Consider the following 19,792-nt stretch of genomic DNA (forward strand, 5'->3'; position numbering starts at 1 on the left):
AAATTAAAGGCATTCCATGAATCCACTTGCTGAAACGAGTCTGAATTAGATCTTAGCTATGCAGTTGAACGGTTGATTTTTAACTTGTATTTTTGAAACCAAGAGTACCATAGGCTTTGTACGCTCCTACTGTTTTGCATTAAAAGACTCAAAAGCGGCACTTACTGGTGTAATACAATCTATTTTGAAGGTAATGTAAGGTTCTGAAAAAGTGGAAAAAAACCAACCCCAGTAATCATGTATAAAGTATAGTTGCATAAATTATGTTCCCACAACTGAATGAGGTCAATTTGCAAATCAAGGTAAGAGTCCAAATGCTATACTACCTTAATAGCTAGCAAAGTATACTCCAACAGTACATTCACAATCTGAATCAAAGAACTGTGACAGTGGTTCAGAATAGTCAATGTACCAGCCAGGAATAAAGTTGCTTAAAGAGCCATCAATACACTCTAGAATATAGTGAACCAGTTCCATTTTAGAAGTGACCTCCTGTTTGTAGCACAGTTAACTAGAAGTTAAGACCAGCTATCAACTTTACAAATAAAAAATTATAGGTTAATAAAAATAAAACTAGACTACACAATGTTTAGTAAGTAACCTGGGAAAGAGGTTCATAGTGCACAGAAAGGACCCAACACAACTGTTTAGCACGTCCACAAAATCCTAATAAGTGATGTTCCTATGAAGTACTAAAAGGCAGCAATATCCTTCTGTTCCCCCAGTGAGGTAGAACAATTAACCTTCTTAACATGCCACTGGTGCAGATATGGATTTTTTACAGTATTCTTCGGTAGCAAATCCAGGATTACATCTTTATCCCCTCCTGTTGACTAAGTTGCGATAATGTTTTCTTAATGCGCAAAGCTGTTAGCCTAGCAGCTCCGTTGGCATACCAGCATTCCCGCATAATTTTTGCCATTACTCGTAATGCCTGCAAAGGAAAGACAAGAAATTATTTGTACTGCTGTTCCAATGTAGCCCATGTAAGCTCTGTCCTGCATGAGCTTCTTCATGCATTTTTGAAGTCTATTACAAGTACTACAGCTGCATGGAAGACTGTTGTATAAAACTCAAATTCTTACTTTATTTACAGAAAAATAAAATTCTTTAAAATATTGTAAAGCAGAACTAGTATTTTTCAGTAGAATTTCAGCCCAGGCAAAAATATTTTAATGAAAAATTAGTAGCTTCTCTGTGACTGTTTTCTGAATTTTTGCATTAGACAAAAATACACTCTTTTTTATTGTATCTCCAGTTGAAAAGCAGTAATAAATTAGGAGGTACTTTGTATTAGCATAGAACTACTGTGTAGCTGGGAACGTACTCGGTCACTTCCTTTACTCAGAAATTGCTTTTTAAGGAGTTAGTTCAATGTATAGCAATTTAGAAGTTTATCTGGTGTCTTCCTCCAATTGAAGGTCTGTAATGACTCTGAAAATTTTTGGAGTCTTTTTATCCTTCAAACATCCATTCTTTGAAATCTGTGAACACTACTACATAAGTAACAATGCAAATAATAAAAACTGAAGATGAAATAAAGCAATAGCTCTACATTCCAAGATTTTACACTCAAAGCTGTATTACATTAAGCTGTTAAGTAAGTCTGCAGGACTGGAACGGCAGCATTTGAAAAACGACTCTGCAGTCTGTTGGTGTGGATCATTGCCCTTCTCTCCTACCTGTGTCCTCTTGACCAATCTCTTTATCTCAGGCCTTCACCCATGTATTCATTTTACACATGCCACAAAACAGTTCCCTCTTCCATCTGAAGTACACCGTACCTCATCAATCTCTTACTCCTACTGTAGGCTACCACAGCTATTCTCCTAAGCTCTGAATCAGCAAGCATTGGTTCTAGCCTTAGTTGGGTTCCTAGCGCAAGCAATATGAACAAACCTGGCTGGAAAGGCAAGAGCTCACTGGTGTGCGTACTACTGCCCATGCAGTGACTACCAGCATAATGAATTCACCCCAGAATGATGTAAGCACTTCTACAGAGGCATAGTTAGGAGGGGTCACTACAAGCACACTTCAGTTCTAAGTCTTTAACTTACTAGAGCCTCAGCTTCCTAATAACTGTGTTCATCTTTCAGTAAATGCATACAGTACAAGTTCTGAGACACACAAAGTACGAAGACCACCAGAGTTTTAGATTCAAATTCCTAAAGGCATTTACTATTTTGGCAAGTCTGTAGGATATTCTTTTGCTACACAATGACAGGGCAAAGACTGTCGAGTGAGCGAGTTCCAATTGAGCATTGACATGAGGCAACAGAGCACTGTTGAAGAATGTAATTTGTCTCCCAACAAGCAGTACTGCTGTGCTGGCAGAGTACTGAGCTGAAACTAGCAAGTCCACTTCTTGAAAGAGATAACCAGTCTAGTTACAAAACAATTAGCACAGGCCTGATCAGCTGACATATCTTTGCTCCTGTTGTGGGTTAATCCCAGTGGGCAGCTAAGCCCCACACAGCCACTCACTCACCCGCAGTGGGATGGGTGAGAGAGTCAGGAGGGCAAAAGTGAGAAAGTGTGTGGGTTGAGATAAAGACAGCTCAATAGGCAAAGGGGAAAACCAAGCCAAAACAAAGACAAACAAGTGACACAAATCCAATTGCTTACCGCCACCTGATCGATACCCAGCCAGTCCCTGAGCAACAGCAACCCCTGGAAAACTCCCCCCTCCTCCAGTTTTATTGCTGAGCATGACGTTGCATGGTATGCAATATCCCTCTGATCAACTTGGGTCAGCTGTCCCAGTTGCGTTTTCTCTCAGCCTCTTGTCCACCCTCAGCCTACTCAGAAGTAGGCTGGGGCGGGGGAGGGCCAGAGTGAGAAATGGAGAAAGCCTCGAAGCTGTGCGAGCACTGTTCAGCAATAGCTAAAACATTGGCGTGCTATTGAACTGTTTTGGTCACAAGTCCAAAATGCAGCACCATACAGGCCACTATGAAGAAAGTTAACTCAGTCCTAGCCAAACACAGTACAAGCCCCAGTTGCACAATTTATTTGCAATGACGCTTCCTGTATAACTGTTTAAATCAGACTAGCTTTAATTTACATTATTATCACCTATGTTTCACAGGAAGCGATCCTAGAATGCTCCATGCAGGGCTATCTATTATTTTTTGTGAAGTTACATTAAATATTAATGTGCAACCAAGTATCAATAACATTCAATAAAGCCTCAATGGTCAGAATGCAATTCAATTCTCCTAGAAGCAGCCCTTCTCCCTTCAACAACAACCACAATTTTTAAGCCACTGAAATCAAGAAAAGCTCTAGTGTCCATTAAAGCAGCTTTAGCAAGGTTAGTTAATACCTCACAGCTCTGCCATCTGTTTGGAATATTGGGCCTTAACTTCTGCTCACACACAACTTTCCTCATTTCTTCAACAGAAGGATCTGAAGGAACGAGGTCATAGTATGGCAACTGGTAATCTTCATGGATTCCTGTAATAGATTGAAAATAACTATATTTTAGTTAACACTAAATTACATGTTCTTCACTTTTTACTGTATTCCTTATCAGTACCCTACCATTTTCTTTTTTGGTTTTCATTTTTAAAAGTGACATTACAATGACTGATAAATACATTAAAAAAAGAATCCTTAACCATACCTTAAGAGTATTTACGTTACCCTTGAAGAATTTTTAATTTTGAGATTTATGTATTTGGAAAAGATGGAAGCTATGTCAAATCTTTCATATGTTATATTAAAGATACACTTCTTGGAAGCATGATTTATAATAGCATGTTTTATTTTCAATAACGTATGGGTGTTATCTGAACACATTATAGCTAACCCTTACTTTTGTTTGCTCCTTACTCTCAAGGACATTTAACTTCACTCTTTTCTCACCTCTATGCAAAGGTTTTAGAAAAAAGTAACATAGACAAAGATATTTCCTATTTTCTTCAACGGGTATGGATCATCAATTTACAAAGAGGTTGAATAAACTAGTCATCATTTACAGGATTAACAGTTAGAAAGTCTGAGACATATGGGCTACTACCTTGCACCGTTTTTAGAGCAAACTGTTTACTCAAACTTATTCAGGTTCTGCAAGTTACTTATAACTCCTTAGCATGTCCAATTTTGTAAAGATTGCAACATACCACCAATTGAACATCGCCGAGCTATTTCCCAAAACACTAATCCCATTGCATAGATGTCTGCTCGTTTGAACGACTCAAAATGTTTCATATTTATGGAATCATCTAGAACCTCGGGTGCCATGTACCTATTTGCAATAAAAAAAGAGAAAACATTTTATTTCATAAATACTTGTAGAGAAAGTTCAGTGCTACTGATCAGCTCAAAACCAGGTTTAAATATTTATGTGGAAAAGGAGACAAAGGAAAATCTGCTTCATTAAGGTTATCCAATCAAAGACCTTTCAGTGCAAAGGGGGTAATACGTATACTGAGAGGAACAATCAAAGGAATAGGGGGAATAAGTAAAACATGAAACGATAAACACATAGAGCCATAAACCTGATAGACACAGGATAACAAAGACTAAAAGTCTCCAGTTGCTAACTGATGGGCTGTTAAGAAATGCCAGGTGTAGCTTTAGAGAAAGCCAGTCTGGACATTGTAACTGCTAATAAGTAGGAAACAAAAGGAACATGAGGATTGTACACATTCAAGGAAGGCCTATGGGAGTACGTAATGCTTATTAAGGAATGTTTAGGAGAAGGGTAACCGGGAAGAACAGAAGCAGGGCAAAAGGATATCTAAGGGCCCGGTTGCATAAACAGTTGCCAGTCACTATGTTTGCGTGACTAAACCCTGCATCAGCTCACTGCAGTGTGTCCTACCTTCTCATTAAATCCTGACTATCCTTCTATGCAATCTCACTCTCAACCTCATGTGCACGTGTGCTCTAAGGACTACATGTCAGCAACTGGAGGCAGGCACGAGTGAATTCAGGGCTAGCAACTGCAGTCAGACCAGGGATGAAGTTGCCCTTGGGCCTGAGACACAAGCAACTGGAAAGAAGGGGGGGATCTGGGCATCAACAGCTGGAAGGGGAACTGCAGATCCTAGGAGAACATGTCCACAGGTCTTAGGATGTATCTGGAGCTGCCAGTGTGAATGAATTCTAGGCCAGCAACCACAATCAGACTGGAGCTGAGGGCACCCCTGGTGCCAGCAACTGGAGCAAATGAGGGTCTCTGCTTCAGCCACTGAAGTGGGACCACGGGTCACAGGCTTCAGTCACATGCTTACAGGTACCAGCTACAGGGGAGAACTGGGATTGGAGAAGCAGAGTAAGGGTCTCTCAGCACCAGCAATTGGAGTGGCAATCACAGGTCTTAAGGGCTATACACATGGATGCCAGCTGCTGGGGTGGGCTGGAAGGTTTGTATTTTCCCCAAACCTGCATGGCAGGTGTGCATGGGTGTAACTCACTAGCAAACTTCAAGCTGGTCTAGCCAGCAAATAGGTAGCCCAGGCAGGGATGTCTGACAGGGGGAGAACTTGCACTGGTATTCGACAGAATACACACATACAGGTGTGCTACTGTGCATTAACCCAGCAGAGCTGGTGAGTATGAGACCATGGTCAGTATGAGCCAGCGAGTATACGGAACACAGAAAAGGGCACTAGACACACTGAGGGTTGTACTGATAGTTAAGGGATTGATAAATAAATATGCATGGCCTTGTGAGGCTACAGAAGGGCATGTGTGTTTTCATTAATGAAGTTCAATCCTGATCAGCTGAAGAGAAGGAAGGAGACTTGGCCATCTATACTTATATTTATACAAGTTCTAACAGTGTTTTATGTGGATATTGAAGACAGCACATAGTTTATAGCAATCGGTGTCATCAGCCCTGTCAGTATTGTGTGTGTCTGTGTATGCCCAGCCTCAGTACTGGTTGAATTCCAAGTAAGAAAACAGCAGGCACATCCATGGGCCTGGGATGGATAGAGCCCCAGCCCTTTGGACACATCAGGCTGGGCTCCAGAGGCCAGACAGGAGGAAGCCCCAGCTCCTGGAATCTGCCAAGATATAGCAGCCACTTATAATATCCCCTATCATGACTAGAGAGAAGAGAGACATGAAAGGCTGGTTAAAAAAGCAGCACTGTTAATGATTCCTTGGGGAAAAAAGCCTCCCTACCACTGCAGTGACTGACTCTTCATCATACAGATGTGCCAGGCTTTTTTTTTTTAATATTAAATCCTCTTTGGGTTACACATTAACAACTGTGCTCACAAGAAAAGTTTACTTTATCAACATTTCGTGTGCTACAAAAATCTGTGACAGACTTTCAGCTGAGAAACAGGGACTGAAAACTGGCATGGCATCCAAGTTATTGCTACCTTGTTTAGTGACTAGGCCTAAAGTGGTAACATCAAGCAAAATGTCAGTGTGGATCACATTGTGAGCGTTACTGACAGCAGCATCCCCGCTGGCTGCTGGAAAGAATGAATGGTATTTGCTGTATCAGTCAACATCAGTTGTAGTATTGCACTCTCAATCTGGTATAGTTCTGGCAGCTAAGTCCAATATGTAATGTTTAACAGAGTTTTTAGAGTGTTTCTCCACATCGCTGCCCCATCAATCTCAAGCTGACATATTAATGAAGCAGGCAAACAGTAACACCAGGGCTTCAGAGAACACGGGTAACTGGTAAAAAAGAAATATGCCCGACACTGTATTCCACTCCAGTAACCTATGCAATAGCCCAACCTCCGGAGCAGCTGCAGAAGCCTATGCACAGTTTCATTTAATCAACATACTACTAGGATTATCTTTTCCTAGTACCAGGGATGGTAGGCAGAATACAACACACACTACTTAAAATAAGTTTCAGGACTATCAGATCTTTCAGAACTCTCTCAGCGCTACTGTGTCTTATGGAAATGACATACACACAAGGAAGCAAGGGCTATCAACAAAAGAGCAAAAACACAACCAGTAGTCCTGAACTTCAACAAGGGTTGCTGACATGAGATTTCTCCTAAGCACTGTACAGGCATATAAATTCCCCACAAGTGATAGCACAGCACAAGTAGAGGACAACTGTCTGAAGAGGTTTACTTTGACAGTATTTATTAAATGGAAGCAGAGTCTTAAGTTTACATACGTCACAATCTTTGATAAGGGCAAGGCTCAAATTATTCTGGGGCACCCATATCAAAAACTTTAATCAAGAATGCAAGATTGTGGTGGGTGTTTTAATGCTTTCCAAGGATTTTGTGTTATTGGATAATCTTCTTATGCTACTTCAATTACTTGACAGTATAGTTATCAGCTTTGGGTCTGGAAAGAATATTTTATCTATCTTGGGATCACAGGGGAATGAGAAGAGTGATGGAGCTGGAAAAGCACCAAACTAAAAACCCCAACCACGTTGCAAGACTGTCAGCCAGAATCACTTATACAAGCAGTAAAGGAGATCACCTCAGCTTCTGTAAATCATCCTAAGGACAACGGCTTTAACAGGAAAGGCCTGAATGTGGCAATGGAGCTGAATTGAAACCCTCAAAAGAAAAAAAAAAATCCCCCCCATGAAATGTGAGTTCCATTGAATTTATTGGTAAATTGACCTCTTACCATGATCCTCCATCAATGCATTTAGATTGGCTTTAGCTTCCATAACTCAAAATGGTGACTGACTGCTCAAAAAGTCTGAGAGATTATTGCTGGAACAAGAGAGGCGAAAGGCAAGTAGGTCATCTGGTGCAGTTAGCAGATTAGCCATTTCACGGCTATCAGACAGAAGGGATAGAAACATGCATCTCCTTGTCAGCTTATATATTGGAAATGCATTGCTTGTCAGAAACAGAATTTCAGGTTCTGGACAGAACTACTCTACGTAGATTTCGACCTCTGAACAAAGTCAGCAGCTCAGTACCCTCCAAGAATTAAAGGATAAGTCTACAAAGCAGTTTACAATTATGTTGAACATGGTCTTGCCAAACTTCAGGTGCCTGCTGACCTCTTCCCCACCCCTTTTAGTCCAACAGCTCTGTATTACTTGCCTAAATTTCTTGTACAGCATATAGAGCGCCTGGTGTTATCAAACAGGAGCTGTACACAACATGTTGAGTGTGACATCTCCCTTCACCAAGCCTGTTCTCCACAAGCATAGCTAGAATTCTGCTCATATTGCATTTAGGTAAACTGCAGAAAAGCAGCCACGTTAAGGTGGAATTCACAGCCAAACTTCTTTTAAACACAGCCCTTTTCAACTACCAAACATAACAGTTGGGCCATATTTCTCAAAAAAAAAAAAAAATTGTCTTTTTTTTTTTTTTTAAAAAACTTGCCTCAGGGAGTGTGAGAGAGATTCTATTTCCTTCTCAGTTTAAAGCTCACATTCCCTTCTTTATGTTGCAGGCTGAGCACACAGTTCACACCTTCTGGTAAAACTAAGCCTCTGAATAGAAAAGAAATAAAGATTCATTCAGTCAGAGAGAAGGATAATGAGTCTGATTCAGCACCTAGATCATCACCCAAGAGTGAGTCTTGCTTATTCCCTAGACCATACATTTTTCACAACAGACAATCATTAGAAAAATAGAAGCTTTGACAAATCTCCCTGAACTTGCGCACAGAGCTTCCATGTGCGGAAGAGGTACCAGCAGAGGCAATCAATGGGAGTTAAAATTGTCATTGAACAGGTAAGATCTGAGCTTTATTATGAAAAATTAACTAGAAGTGCAGAGTTACTCAATGAAGAATGCACAAGAGCGAAGAAGAGGGGACAAAGAATTTTATGAGAATGGGCAATTTTCAGAGGGGTAGAAGTGACTAATGTCTTTAAAGTGAGAAACAGACTTCATCCTGCTTTTGCCCCCTGGCAGCAAGCAAGACAGCTGCTACAGCTTTACTGTTAAGGCAGATGAACAACCAATTTAGTAGCACCTACGCAAGAAGAGGTCTTCTAAGTGTGATCTATAGACACAGCTGAAAGGATGCTTTCTCCAAAGACTAGACTAAGAATAACTGATTTGCACATAATTTTTCTTTGCATGTAGGTGCAGTAGAAAAGACTAAGTCACATGTGGTATGCACCTTGCACGCAGCTAAGTCTGCAATGACAAATTCCATAGTCTGCTGTTTTACTACCAATGACTACTGGAGATTTTAAGAAGGAACAATTTTGTAATCTGGTAGTAGTTCAAAAAGTGAATCTCATCTGACCATTTGTGTGGTATTTTTAGTTGGCAAAGGCCTAGTACAGCAGAGCTTTAGAACAATGTAATTTCAGCAACAGACTTGTCAGTAAGTTTTCAGCAAATATTCTGAAAGCTTTTGTTCACTGAGCCTTAAATTTTTTTTTTTCCTTCCAAAAAGCCACAGCTAAGGGGGCATCCTAGTTCATCGTAAAATCCCAATCACACCCCGCCCACTCCCCCACAGTATCACTCACTAAAGAGAGAGATAAACCCAGTATTTTTTTATGTACTGATTGAAGGTTGGGCAACATAAACACAGAATTTTCTCCAACACTGCTAGAGTATACGCTGAAGTTAATCATGTACAGCCCTGAGCCACTGGGCTTCCACACACTTCCCCATGACAAACTTCAGTTTGACATACCACTGAACCTGCAGGCATCAAAAGGACAAAGAGTTGCCCACATCACACATCTCTGTTGCTGTGGTTCACTGTTAGTGCTGCTATCTCTGTATGGCTGCAGATTACTAAAGGAAATTAATCTCTTCAGAACAGTTTCCAGTTATTGTTGTCTGAAAGCCTAGCAATGATTACTTAGAGGTAATAAGTTTAATTGCACTTCTGTTGATGAGTTCTGATGTTGCTCTGAGTTCTTTTGAGGACAAGAAGATCTGTATTTCCAAATTCAGAAGTAGGCCTTTAAAAGAAAGGGAGTATATCGACTCATCCATTGATAATTCTATGTATGTATTAGATAACAAAGATGACTGCTGTTTTAAGTTCTTGTATTTCTCTCAAAAATATGATCCCACAAAAGCCCATGTCCAAAACTCTGCACCTTGTATGCTCTATCACATAGGCTTCACACGGAAAAAAAAATCCAGTGTTTTACTCTGACTGTCAATACCCTGTCTTAAGCTCCAGACTGGGCTGCAAGCAACACTTCCATGCAACACAAAACAAAAAGAAAATAGCTAGAGGAGTGAAGCCTTTAAAATTGTCATTCACAAAGTCTCCTAATTGTTTTAATATATACTTGTGCCTTACAATATTTTGCAGGTTTTTGCTATTTTACACATGCTAGTAATAGATGCCAAGATTCAATAAGCTTTTAAAGCATCTACAGTTTAATTAAGTTACCAGCTGGCAAGGAAGTACCCAGGAACTCTACCTGCCAGTACTTATGTTTTCCTGCTGCTTGTGTCTGTACCCACAAAAATCTTCTGTATGGGACAAGAAAAAACAAAGCATTTTATAATAAAAGTGGCCCAACAGATCACGTTAATGGTTTTACCTTTTTGTTCCCACTCTGTGGTTTGGGGCAATATCAATTGTGTCTGTAGCTGAATCGTGCCTAACTGCCAATCCTAGGTCTGCAATGCAGCATGTTCCGTTCTTTTTTACCAATATATTTTTTGATTTCAAATCTCTGTGGGCAATCGCTGGTTTGCCTGTAAGGGAAAAAAAACAACCCAGAAATAACACATCTGTGAAAAACATAATTGCTATTGCTCTAAGCCTGGTGCTGATTTTGTTTAAAGTTACAGAATTCCTTCCAGTTCTGCTGTTTTATGTGCACGAAGGTAACTCCTGAAATCATTCATTGTGGTTGTCCAGAAAAGCACGTTAGGTCTCTACTGTTCCTTTCCCTCTTCCTGCAAGTATCTATTGTGTACACATACTACTTGCCACAAAAAAGGTTTCTAATGTCTCTGGAAATAGACCCATAGTGCTGTCTCAAATCAAAGTTAAGAAGATACTATAGGGACCATTACTTAGTGCCTTTTAATAGCTGTTTTGTAGGAAGGACTGTTACATCACAAAACCTGGGTATACCATAGAAAGCAAGGTAAAACACCCTCCAAATTCAGAAATTCTATTAGTTCAGAAATTATCACAGGTCCCAAACAGACAATTTTCAATTCACTCAGCTCCACAGGGAATTAAATTGGGTACCTGTGCTGAATTCAGCTGCCTTCTCATCACATAAGTAAATAGCTGTGTGCAAAGCAACTGCACCCTGAAAAGGTTGGATGTTCTAATTAAGAGAATTATAGTAAAAAGAGCTACATATGTGTCATTTTAAATAAATCCAGTATTATCCACACGCCAGGCTGAATAGTTGTAAGATTACCTTGTGTGCCAACAATTTCCATGTGAAGATGAGCAAGACCACTGGCAGTGGACAAAGCTAATTTTATCATTCCTTCCACTGTTACTGTATACCTGTTCAGGTAATCAAAGAGTGATCCATGCTCATGATAGTCTGACACCAACCACAGCTGAGTCCATGTACCATTGTCTGCAAAACAACACTGCTGTGAATACCACACATACAGACACAAAAGACAAGCAAAAAACAAGCAAACCATATATGCCAGTTTTATACAATGCTTATTAAGTACAAATTATGTTTTGCAAGTAACCTCAGTCAGTTAAGACTTAGATCTTTATTTCTTCCCCATAACATTTAAATGCCTCTGTAAGGACTGGGACTACCATGCAAGACTTTGTGAACAGTTTAGCGAGTATTCCTTTATTTAAACTAAAAGAGAAACCATAGAAAGCAGATGTCACTATGAGTCTGAAGTGAACTATTCAGGTTATTAGCCGGGACCTGCCTTCCCCCAAGTCTTCTGCTTGGGAGAAACAGTGCTCAATGCATGATGCAAAACTAATCCTGTCACTACTGTCTAGTACGCTATTGTCCAGGCTACCCATAAAAGAAATAAACATCCTTCAAGCAGGACACAAGCTTTGCCCCGTAACTCCTTTGGTCTTCCCATAACCTATCTGGCCTTAGCCTGGGAGACAATTTACAAAGTTACTAGCAGCTGATGGATTTTTCCTCTTGGAGTAGAGGCTTGCAAGCAGCAATTGGACTTACTACTTCAAAAACAAAATCAAATCCCACCTCTGGTGACCTCTAAGTTGCTGGCCAAAATTGAGGTTTCCAGGAAGCACAAGGGTAAGGAGAATGAAAAATATAAGGAGATGAGAAAAACAGTTTGCTGTATGATTTTTCACTGAACTATTAAGAACAAGACAGGCTATTTTACGCATACTACATAATACATCTGCAGATATCTCAAGGCATACAAATGGAAGATAAAAGTTAAATTGTTTACATTACTAAACCAGCTGACACAAAATATTTTGAAGTTTAAGCTACAGAGAGAAGACCATTAAAGGAATTCAAATCAAGAGAGGGGGGAAGGTTGGTTTTTTTTAACACAAGAAGTAGAAATATACCCAGAAATTAACAATCCTGCCACCAAATAGGTTTTCCAGTTTTCTTTGTTATAAAAGCAACTCTCACATTGCAGATCAGAGAAGTGTTTCTGTGGCTAACTACTCTTGTAGAAGAGTCTTTAATCTCTTTAAAAGACTAGTTATCCCACAAAAGATTTCAGTTGGACTTCTATCCTGAATTATACAGCCACTATTCTCTAACAACAAGTGAGAGAATTCAGCAGCAGACAAAAAGATATCATTATGTGGTAGTCCCTATAGATTATCAAAATGCATACTCAAGAAATAAATATGAAGAATAGGAAGAACTGAATTCAGAAGTTAGTTCCTATCATAAATGTACTGAAACATGCTTGGCCCAGAAAAGTCAGAGGTCCAAAACGCCTGATCTACAGATTGACAGAAACTCCCCTTATATAAGTACTTATCTTTAAATAAGCACTTGGGTGGGGGTGGGAAAACTTTGAGGCATCCCTTCTAGTTGGATGTTTCTAGGGAGGCCAGTGATGCCATTAAAAATAATTTGAAAAAAAAATAAAATTAAAAAGCCAGCAAATGCTTCAGAGTAGGGAACTAAAAGTCTAATCATAAAAGAAAGAGAAGTCCGCATTGCTACATTCACAGAATAGTCTCAACTAAGTTGTTAATTTAAACACGCAAAATAAAGCGGTCAAATGCTCTAACCTGTAAAGGACTGTTAGAAAGCTGCTGTTGCAGTGGGAAGCTTCTTATAATATGCCCACAGAAGTGACTCCTACCTAAGCTTTGGTTTTGGTCTTGTGTTTGGGGCTTTTTTTTTTTTTAAAGGAAATAGGTTTGGGTTGGGTTTTTTTTTGGTTTTTTTTGTGTGGTTTTTTTTTTTTTTTTAAACAAAAAAATTATTTTATAGTTAGGACTGCTGCTTCTTCTGCTACTTTGCCTATCCAAGCATGAACTCTTAGAGCTCAGCATACTATTAAATGTGACTTTTTCCAAAGAGAAGTATGGTCTCTGAAAAGTCAATCCAACAGTATTAGCTTCACTCCACCAGTTTTACAGAACCATCAGAAACAGGTTATGTGTTCACGGGCATATAAAAGGTGCTGTCAAATACATACAGTCAAAGACCTCCAAAAAGCTGTATAAGTTCAAAATAAACTAACTTAATCAGTTCAGAATATTCTCTTCACTCAAGTTTTATTCTACAGCTTCACCACTTATGACCCTACATTGCCTGAAACAATCCTCTACTGGGTATTAACACATACAGACACTTATTGCTTGATGCTGTATTTGATTTCTTCTCATGTTTCTTCTGAATGGGATACCTCAGCAGATGTCTACACTAGACAACAATAAGTAGGGAAATTAGTAATCTTTTTTAACTAGTGTACCAGACCTATGGTGTTTAAATAGAACTTTTAAAGATGTCACATAGTTTCTAAAGAATTATCATTGCTTTGAATCAAGATTATAATGGCTTTGCATAGCTTTCCCCCCCCTCTTAACTCTAGGTGCCCACTTAAGAAGAGAACGTGCTGCTGATTACTCATCCTTCTACTTCAGTTTTATCTTATTTATTACCTACAAGTCTTTAAGTCTGTTTTTACCTTCCTTCTGAAGGAGAAAAATAGAAAGCTGGGCTTACTATGCATTCTGAAGAGAGTCATGATCCTTTCCTATTGTGGCTCTCCAACCAGATTTTAAGAAGTGATAGCATTACATCCAAGCTTACATGAATAGTATTAATTACAGACAAGCTGAAATACAGCAATAAGTACAATGTCCAGCTATTAGATGTGAACCACTACATTTTCTTTACCTTGCTATATTTGACAAGCTACACATTCATTTAGTGATCTAAGTAGAACATGTTATGATGAACTTAGACTGTTGACAGTAGTTAATTATTACAAGGTAATAATTAACCTGACCCTGAGTATTTTTGTCTGCACAGTAAACAGCATTTGCCATGAAGCTTTCAATCACAGGAACTGCGTTATCAGGTAATAAAAAGTAACTAAACTCAGTAGTAATTACATACAGTAGCACAGCCTTCCATGACACAGTAACCTAATTTAGTTCACATACACACCATGACCAAAAGTCTGAAGCAATCTTAAGATATTCAAGAACATTAGAAAACTTTACATATATTCTTGGAAACCTATTTAAGAGATTAATTATGGTTCTTTCATCTGTTTGCAAGAAACATGAATTTTTAGACCATCAAAATTACTCAGAAGTAAATGTTTTTCTTTTGCAGTTCTAACACAATTTGAAATTCTGAGTAAAGAAACTTTCAGATTTGTTCTTAGAAAGAGTGATTACAGTTGAGAAAAACATTAGTGAAGTCCAAGCAACACCCGTCTTAGACAAGCTGCCTCTGAAAGAAGGCATTTATAACAACTGCTTTATCAAATATATAATCAATTTTCAATTCAAATTGAATTGACTGAATTAATTTAAGTGAAAAAAGCCTTTTTTCACATTGGTAATAGGAAAACAAATTTGGACTTGACACATGCCTGTTTGTAAACCAAATACTAGGTTTTAAGGTGTGACAATATTGCTTGGTACAAGAGTTTTGGAACTGCAGACTTACGTTCCAAATTGAATCTTTAAAAGAAAAAAAGAAACTGCCTAATTCCATGTGTTCTCTAGTGTCATGCAGTAAAGTGTTTCAAAGAGAGGGGGATACATTACCCTTTTTTAGCATGCAGGTAATGCAACATAAAAAACAGGAGAAAAGCAGCGAGAAGATCAGATACAGATGGGATCTCTAACTAGAAAACTCTTAGAAATTAGATATTCAGGGAGATGTCGGGAAAAACAAACACTTTTGTCTGCGGCTGGAAAAGGACTAATACTTTGTTATTGGATCAGCGTGACTATCACATTGAGATAGTCATCTCATTAAATTGATGAAAAGCTCCTGAACTGTGTAGATTAGCTAGATCTTGCAGTCAAATTCCTTCTGCTCAGGATAAAGCCACAGCTTCGAAAAGAATAAATGGCTCAAGTATTACTTTTCTCAAAATGAAGGAATTCTGCTCATTTTCTGCAGTATATTCCCCAACACCATTCTTGGAGATCTGCTTACCACATAAGGTAGTCTGAACAGAACTTTCACCTACTGAAATGCAGCTTTCAATTAAGGGAAAGGAATGTAGACACCAAAATATTTTAGTACATAAAGTTATCTGAAAGTGTGCAGACTTCACCTTACTTGTAACATGACTACAGACAGCTAATTCAGGGAAACCTTTAGTACTGTAAACAGAGGTTGCTGCCACTGCTTTTCTGCTAGTAGAAGACTGCAGATAAGTAGTCCCTGATCCACTTCACAATTGAGTATCTAGGTTAGAAAGAACAAAACAAAAAAACACCCCAAAACCAAGCCATCAATAGGATGGTTCAAAACAAGGCAACACATGGCCCAGAAAGTAATTTCGCTGACCTAGCAGTATGTGAAAGTTAGCATATACTCCTAGCTAAGTAGAGACCTCCCCAGAACACAATCATGCTAGCCAGACAGAACACAACTGCAGTTAAAAATCAGTCATTGCTCCTCAGCCTTCAAGCTGGCTTAACATCAGCACCTATATCCCAGCAAGTTTTGGGATTGGAAAGCGGACATATTGGACCAGCTCCTGCAGCCTTCCGAACACCATACAGCTGTAGGGAAGTAGAGGGGGGAGGGAAATGCCATTAAGGCATGTGAATGCTCTAAACAGTAGCAGAATAAGGAGTGAAGACAGTAGTTCAGTCACAAGCTTTATGACTCCACCATCTGTGCCAAACACCACTGACTTAAATGATCTATCTGTGCATGTGAACACTTTCTAATCTATACATGCACTCTTCTGTCTGAAGGCACACCTCCCAGTTTTACAACAACAGCCAGCTATTCCCCAGCAGTTGTAAAAAATACGCAGTTGTGTTAAGAGAAGAGACTTAATTCATACAGACCATTACAGCATGATGCCGGCCACATTTACACTACAAACTACATGTCAGGAGATACGAGTCCTCAGCAGTCATGATGGATACCTGAGAACCTACTCCTGAGAATTCTTCTCCATAGATCACTGAAGCTTTCAGCAAGCACTGAACAGGGATTGAACAAGTAATTCCTTGTATCTCTGCAGTCATCTTGGCAAGGTCTCAGACACAGTCAGATTCTTGCAGTCTAATGACTTTGTGCATTCCAGCTAGGCTGTAGCAACTCCTGAATGCGCTCAACAGTCTGCCCTATGGAGAAATGGATGCAAATCCTCCACAGCTATTATTGTTATGAACTAATACTTCATCTTGCACCCGGCACCTAATAAACCTTTATCAATTAGCTCCAGCATCTACAATGAAACTGTTAATAGGTGTTTTTAAGCCATTGGTCTCTAAAGCCATATTGTGATACACTTGCTCAGAGTACCATGACAGCACACCTGCTAAACTGTAAGAACTACCACCTTAATGGTCCCTTTATGTTCTCTCATTTAATGGGATACAGGTGGCCTGAAGTATTCTAAACAAAAGCTGAAGTATTAACCTCCTTCAATATCCAGGACTTCTGAATGTTTAACCCAGAGACAACGGTGTGTATAAATTTCTTCAGTGAGAAGATGCAGAAGGTTATACTGAGGATTCTGCATTGGTGGGTTAAAAAATAATAATCCAGCTGTCTACATCTGCTCAGACAGCAATCCTGCTAGAAAACAGTCAAGAATAGCAGTGTTTTCAAAACATATCTTTATCCATTTTTCATAAACCAATTACCAACTAGTTCAAGAAAACAGAGGAGCCTTGCCCTAAAGTTTTAAAGCCTCAAATAACGGTATGACCTATCAACTAAGAATTGTTTTCTTTGTATGTACAGAATATTAACAATAGTAACAAGAAAATTTTATATCACATTATATTACAAGGAACCTAAAGATGACCGAGTCAAATGGAATTTCATCCTACTGTATCTGGAACTTGAGCCAGCAATCAGGAAGTTATTTTAGGAACCCACTCATTTAGGAAACCTTCCTCATACCCCCACTGCACAGCAGTCAGGTGTATTTTGGGGACAAACTATCTATGGGTTTGGGCAAAATGGGAAACTCGTGTGCTTAACCACAGATAGATTTCATTAAAAATTATAGCTAAGGTATTGCAATATATCCTTTACGCTTTTAAGTGAGACTGTACCTAAGACATCACTCTGCAGAAGCCTTAACACAACTGATCTACAAATTTTAAACCCAGGCTCCAGATACTGCACTAGGTCCACCAGAACAAAAGTCAAGCTCTCACAGGTGCTATTAATATCCAATACAACTTTAGGCATGGAAGTAAGACAGTTTCTTATGGTAAGCATAAAAAGCTGCAGGAAAATGTTGCCTGGTATGCTGCAGATCTGCAAGCTCTTGGATGTTAAGAAGTTGCACAAACATCTTTTGGGAACAAGTTAGCTATAGCTGACCCTTTCCTGGAGGACGGGAGTGTCCTGCACAGCCTCTTGGGTTCTGTTCCAATTCTAGAGATTTATATAGATATAGAAACTTGAAATTAATCTATGGATAATTTTAAAGAATTCTATTTGTATATATGCTTCAACTACACTAAAACCATTTAGGAATTTCCCACAAAACTGAGAGCCCTTTAGGAATCCAGGATGCGTGTGGATTCTTGACTGCTCCCTAAGGTGACAGAATTTTCTCTTAATGCTTTCTTTGCAAAAAAGTCAAAGGGTGTTTATGAAAAATTTGAAAAAGTGGTTAAACTGTTCCTCTTAGTGGATATTTAACAGCTTATGAGGAGAACTTCAGGGAACAGGCACAGGGTTTTTGGTTTTTTTTTTTTAATACTAGGAATAAATCATTAATTCCCTTTTTCCAATTTCTTTTCTAACTGGAGTTCTAAATGAGAAACTTCTCATATCTCAGCCTTAAAAATGAATCCTCTACCTTCTACTTTATATTAAGACAACAGGATTAGATATGATCTCTTTTGGTCCCACACATTTATCTTATTAGGCTATTAGGGCAGTACAGATATTCAGCAGATATGTGAGCTGACAAGATAAGGCATCTCCTTTTTGATACCAAACTTACACAATATTTAACTTGCTTGTAGAAATCACACCTCATTAAATATGCAAATTTTTTTAAGATTTAAACAAAGCATGTTTTCCAGAAAGAGGAAAATGTATTTTTTCCTTCATGAAACCTATGAAAAGCCTGCCAAGACCTGAAATGCTCTAGTAACAAAATTATTTTTGCTACCCTCAACTGGATCATCACAACTTTATTCCCCCCCATTTATCATCTATTCTGCCTGAGTATACAATCAGCAAAATGAATTCATAGTATTACTAACCTTTGTTGTCTGCAGCTATAAATCCAAGAATGTTTTCATGCCGTAGCATAACTGTTTGATAGATTTCTGCTTCGCGAAACCATGAGCGTTCCTCTCTTGAAGAGAAGATCTTCACAGCAACTTCTTCTCCTCTCCACTTCCCTCTCCAGACTTCTCCAAAGCGACCCTTACCAATGCTTTCTTGAAGTACTATAGTTCTTGCAATTGTTCTTTGCACAAGTAACGGTAAACCTAAAAAGAAGATTTCACATTAACCTTAAACAACTTTCTAACAAAGTAAGTACTTACCATAAGTATGAAATGTAAGATCCATATTCCATTAAGATATTTCTCTTAGAATGCACATAAACTCTCTTAGGATACTAACAGCTTGTCGTAAACTGCTAACAAGCATGTAGGTAAGATGCTGCCTTCAACCTAAAAGGCCAGCAATACAACTATTCAAAAATTTAATTACAAACTGCCTCTACAGTTGTTAAAAAGAAGGCACAAACTTTCTATCAGTTTAGAATTTTGACAGTTGCTGATCCATAAAGTTTTATTTTAATGAAAAAAGAAGCAAACCATGAAACAATCAGGACCAAGACAGAGAGGTTTTTTTGTTTGGTTGTGGAGGTTTTATGTTTGTTTCTTTTTGGGTTTTTTTTTTTTTTTTTTTTCAGAAAAGGGTCTGCCCATAACTCTCCTGACAAAGCAGTTCAAGAACACTTTTGCTACTGATTCATTTACTTGATTTATCACTAGACTCTGTCCAATTGCTAAATTAAAGCTAAACTACCCTTATCAACAACATTAACCTTCAAATGTTCACACTCATGTCCAAGTATGCCAGCAGCCTGTTAGTACTCTCAAGCCACTGTAAAATAGGAAGACATCCTTATAATGCAAGCTTCCCATTTTACAGGCCATTCTTGTGCACCTCACTATAATTATACTTGAGAAAAATGCTTACGTTCATGAAGGTTTTATAGCTTTGGAAGAGCTACGTGCTTTCAACTCACAGCACCTCATAACACACTTCTGTAAGTTTATACAACAAACAAACAGC

General features: G+C 38.7%; 1 protein-coding gene across 1 annotated transcript in view; it reads right to left on the bottom strand.

The window, feature by feature from the left end:
- Nucleotides 1-247: 247 nt before the first annotated feature.
- The window catches only part of TGFBR1 (transforming growth factor, beta receptor 1), a 32,256-nt gene continuing 12,711 nt past the window's right edge, over nucleotides 248-19,792 (bottom strand). The window contains exons 5-10 of the mRNA XM_009895010.1: nucleotides 18,745-18,975; nucleotides 11,282-11,449; nucleotides 10,442-10,598; nucleotides 4,125-4,249; nucleotides 3,326-3,456; nucleotides 248-934 (exon numbers count right to left, since the gene is read on the bottom strand). Of these exons, the coding sequence (XP_009893312.1) occupies nucleotides 809-934; nucleotides 3,326-3,456; nucleotides 4,125-4,249; nucleotides 10,442-10,598; nucleotides 11,282-11,449; nucleotides 18,745-18,975 (938 nt within the window). The 3' untranslated portion in view covers nucleotides 248-808. The remainder of the gene's footprint in view (nucleotides 935-3,325; nucleotides 3,457-4,124; nucleotides 4,250-10,441; nucleotides 10,599-11,281; nucleotides 11,450-18,744; nucleotides 18,976-19,792) is intronic.

Source organism: Charadrius vociferus, unplaced genomic scaffold, assembly GCF_000708025.1.
Source record: "Charadrius vociferus isolate BGI_N301 unplaced genomic scaffold, ASM70802v2 scaffold51, whole genome shotgun sequence".
Taxonomy (NCBI): domain Eukaryota; kingdom Metazoa; phylum Chordata; class Aves; order Charadriiformes; family Charadriidae; genus Charadrius; species Charadrius vociferus.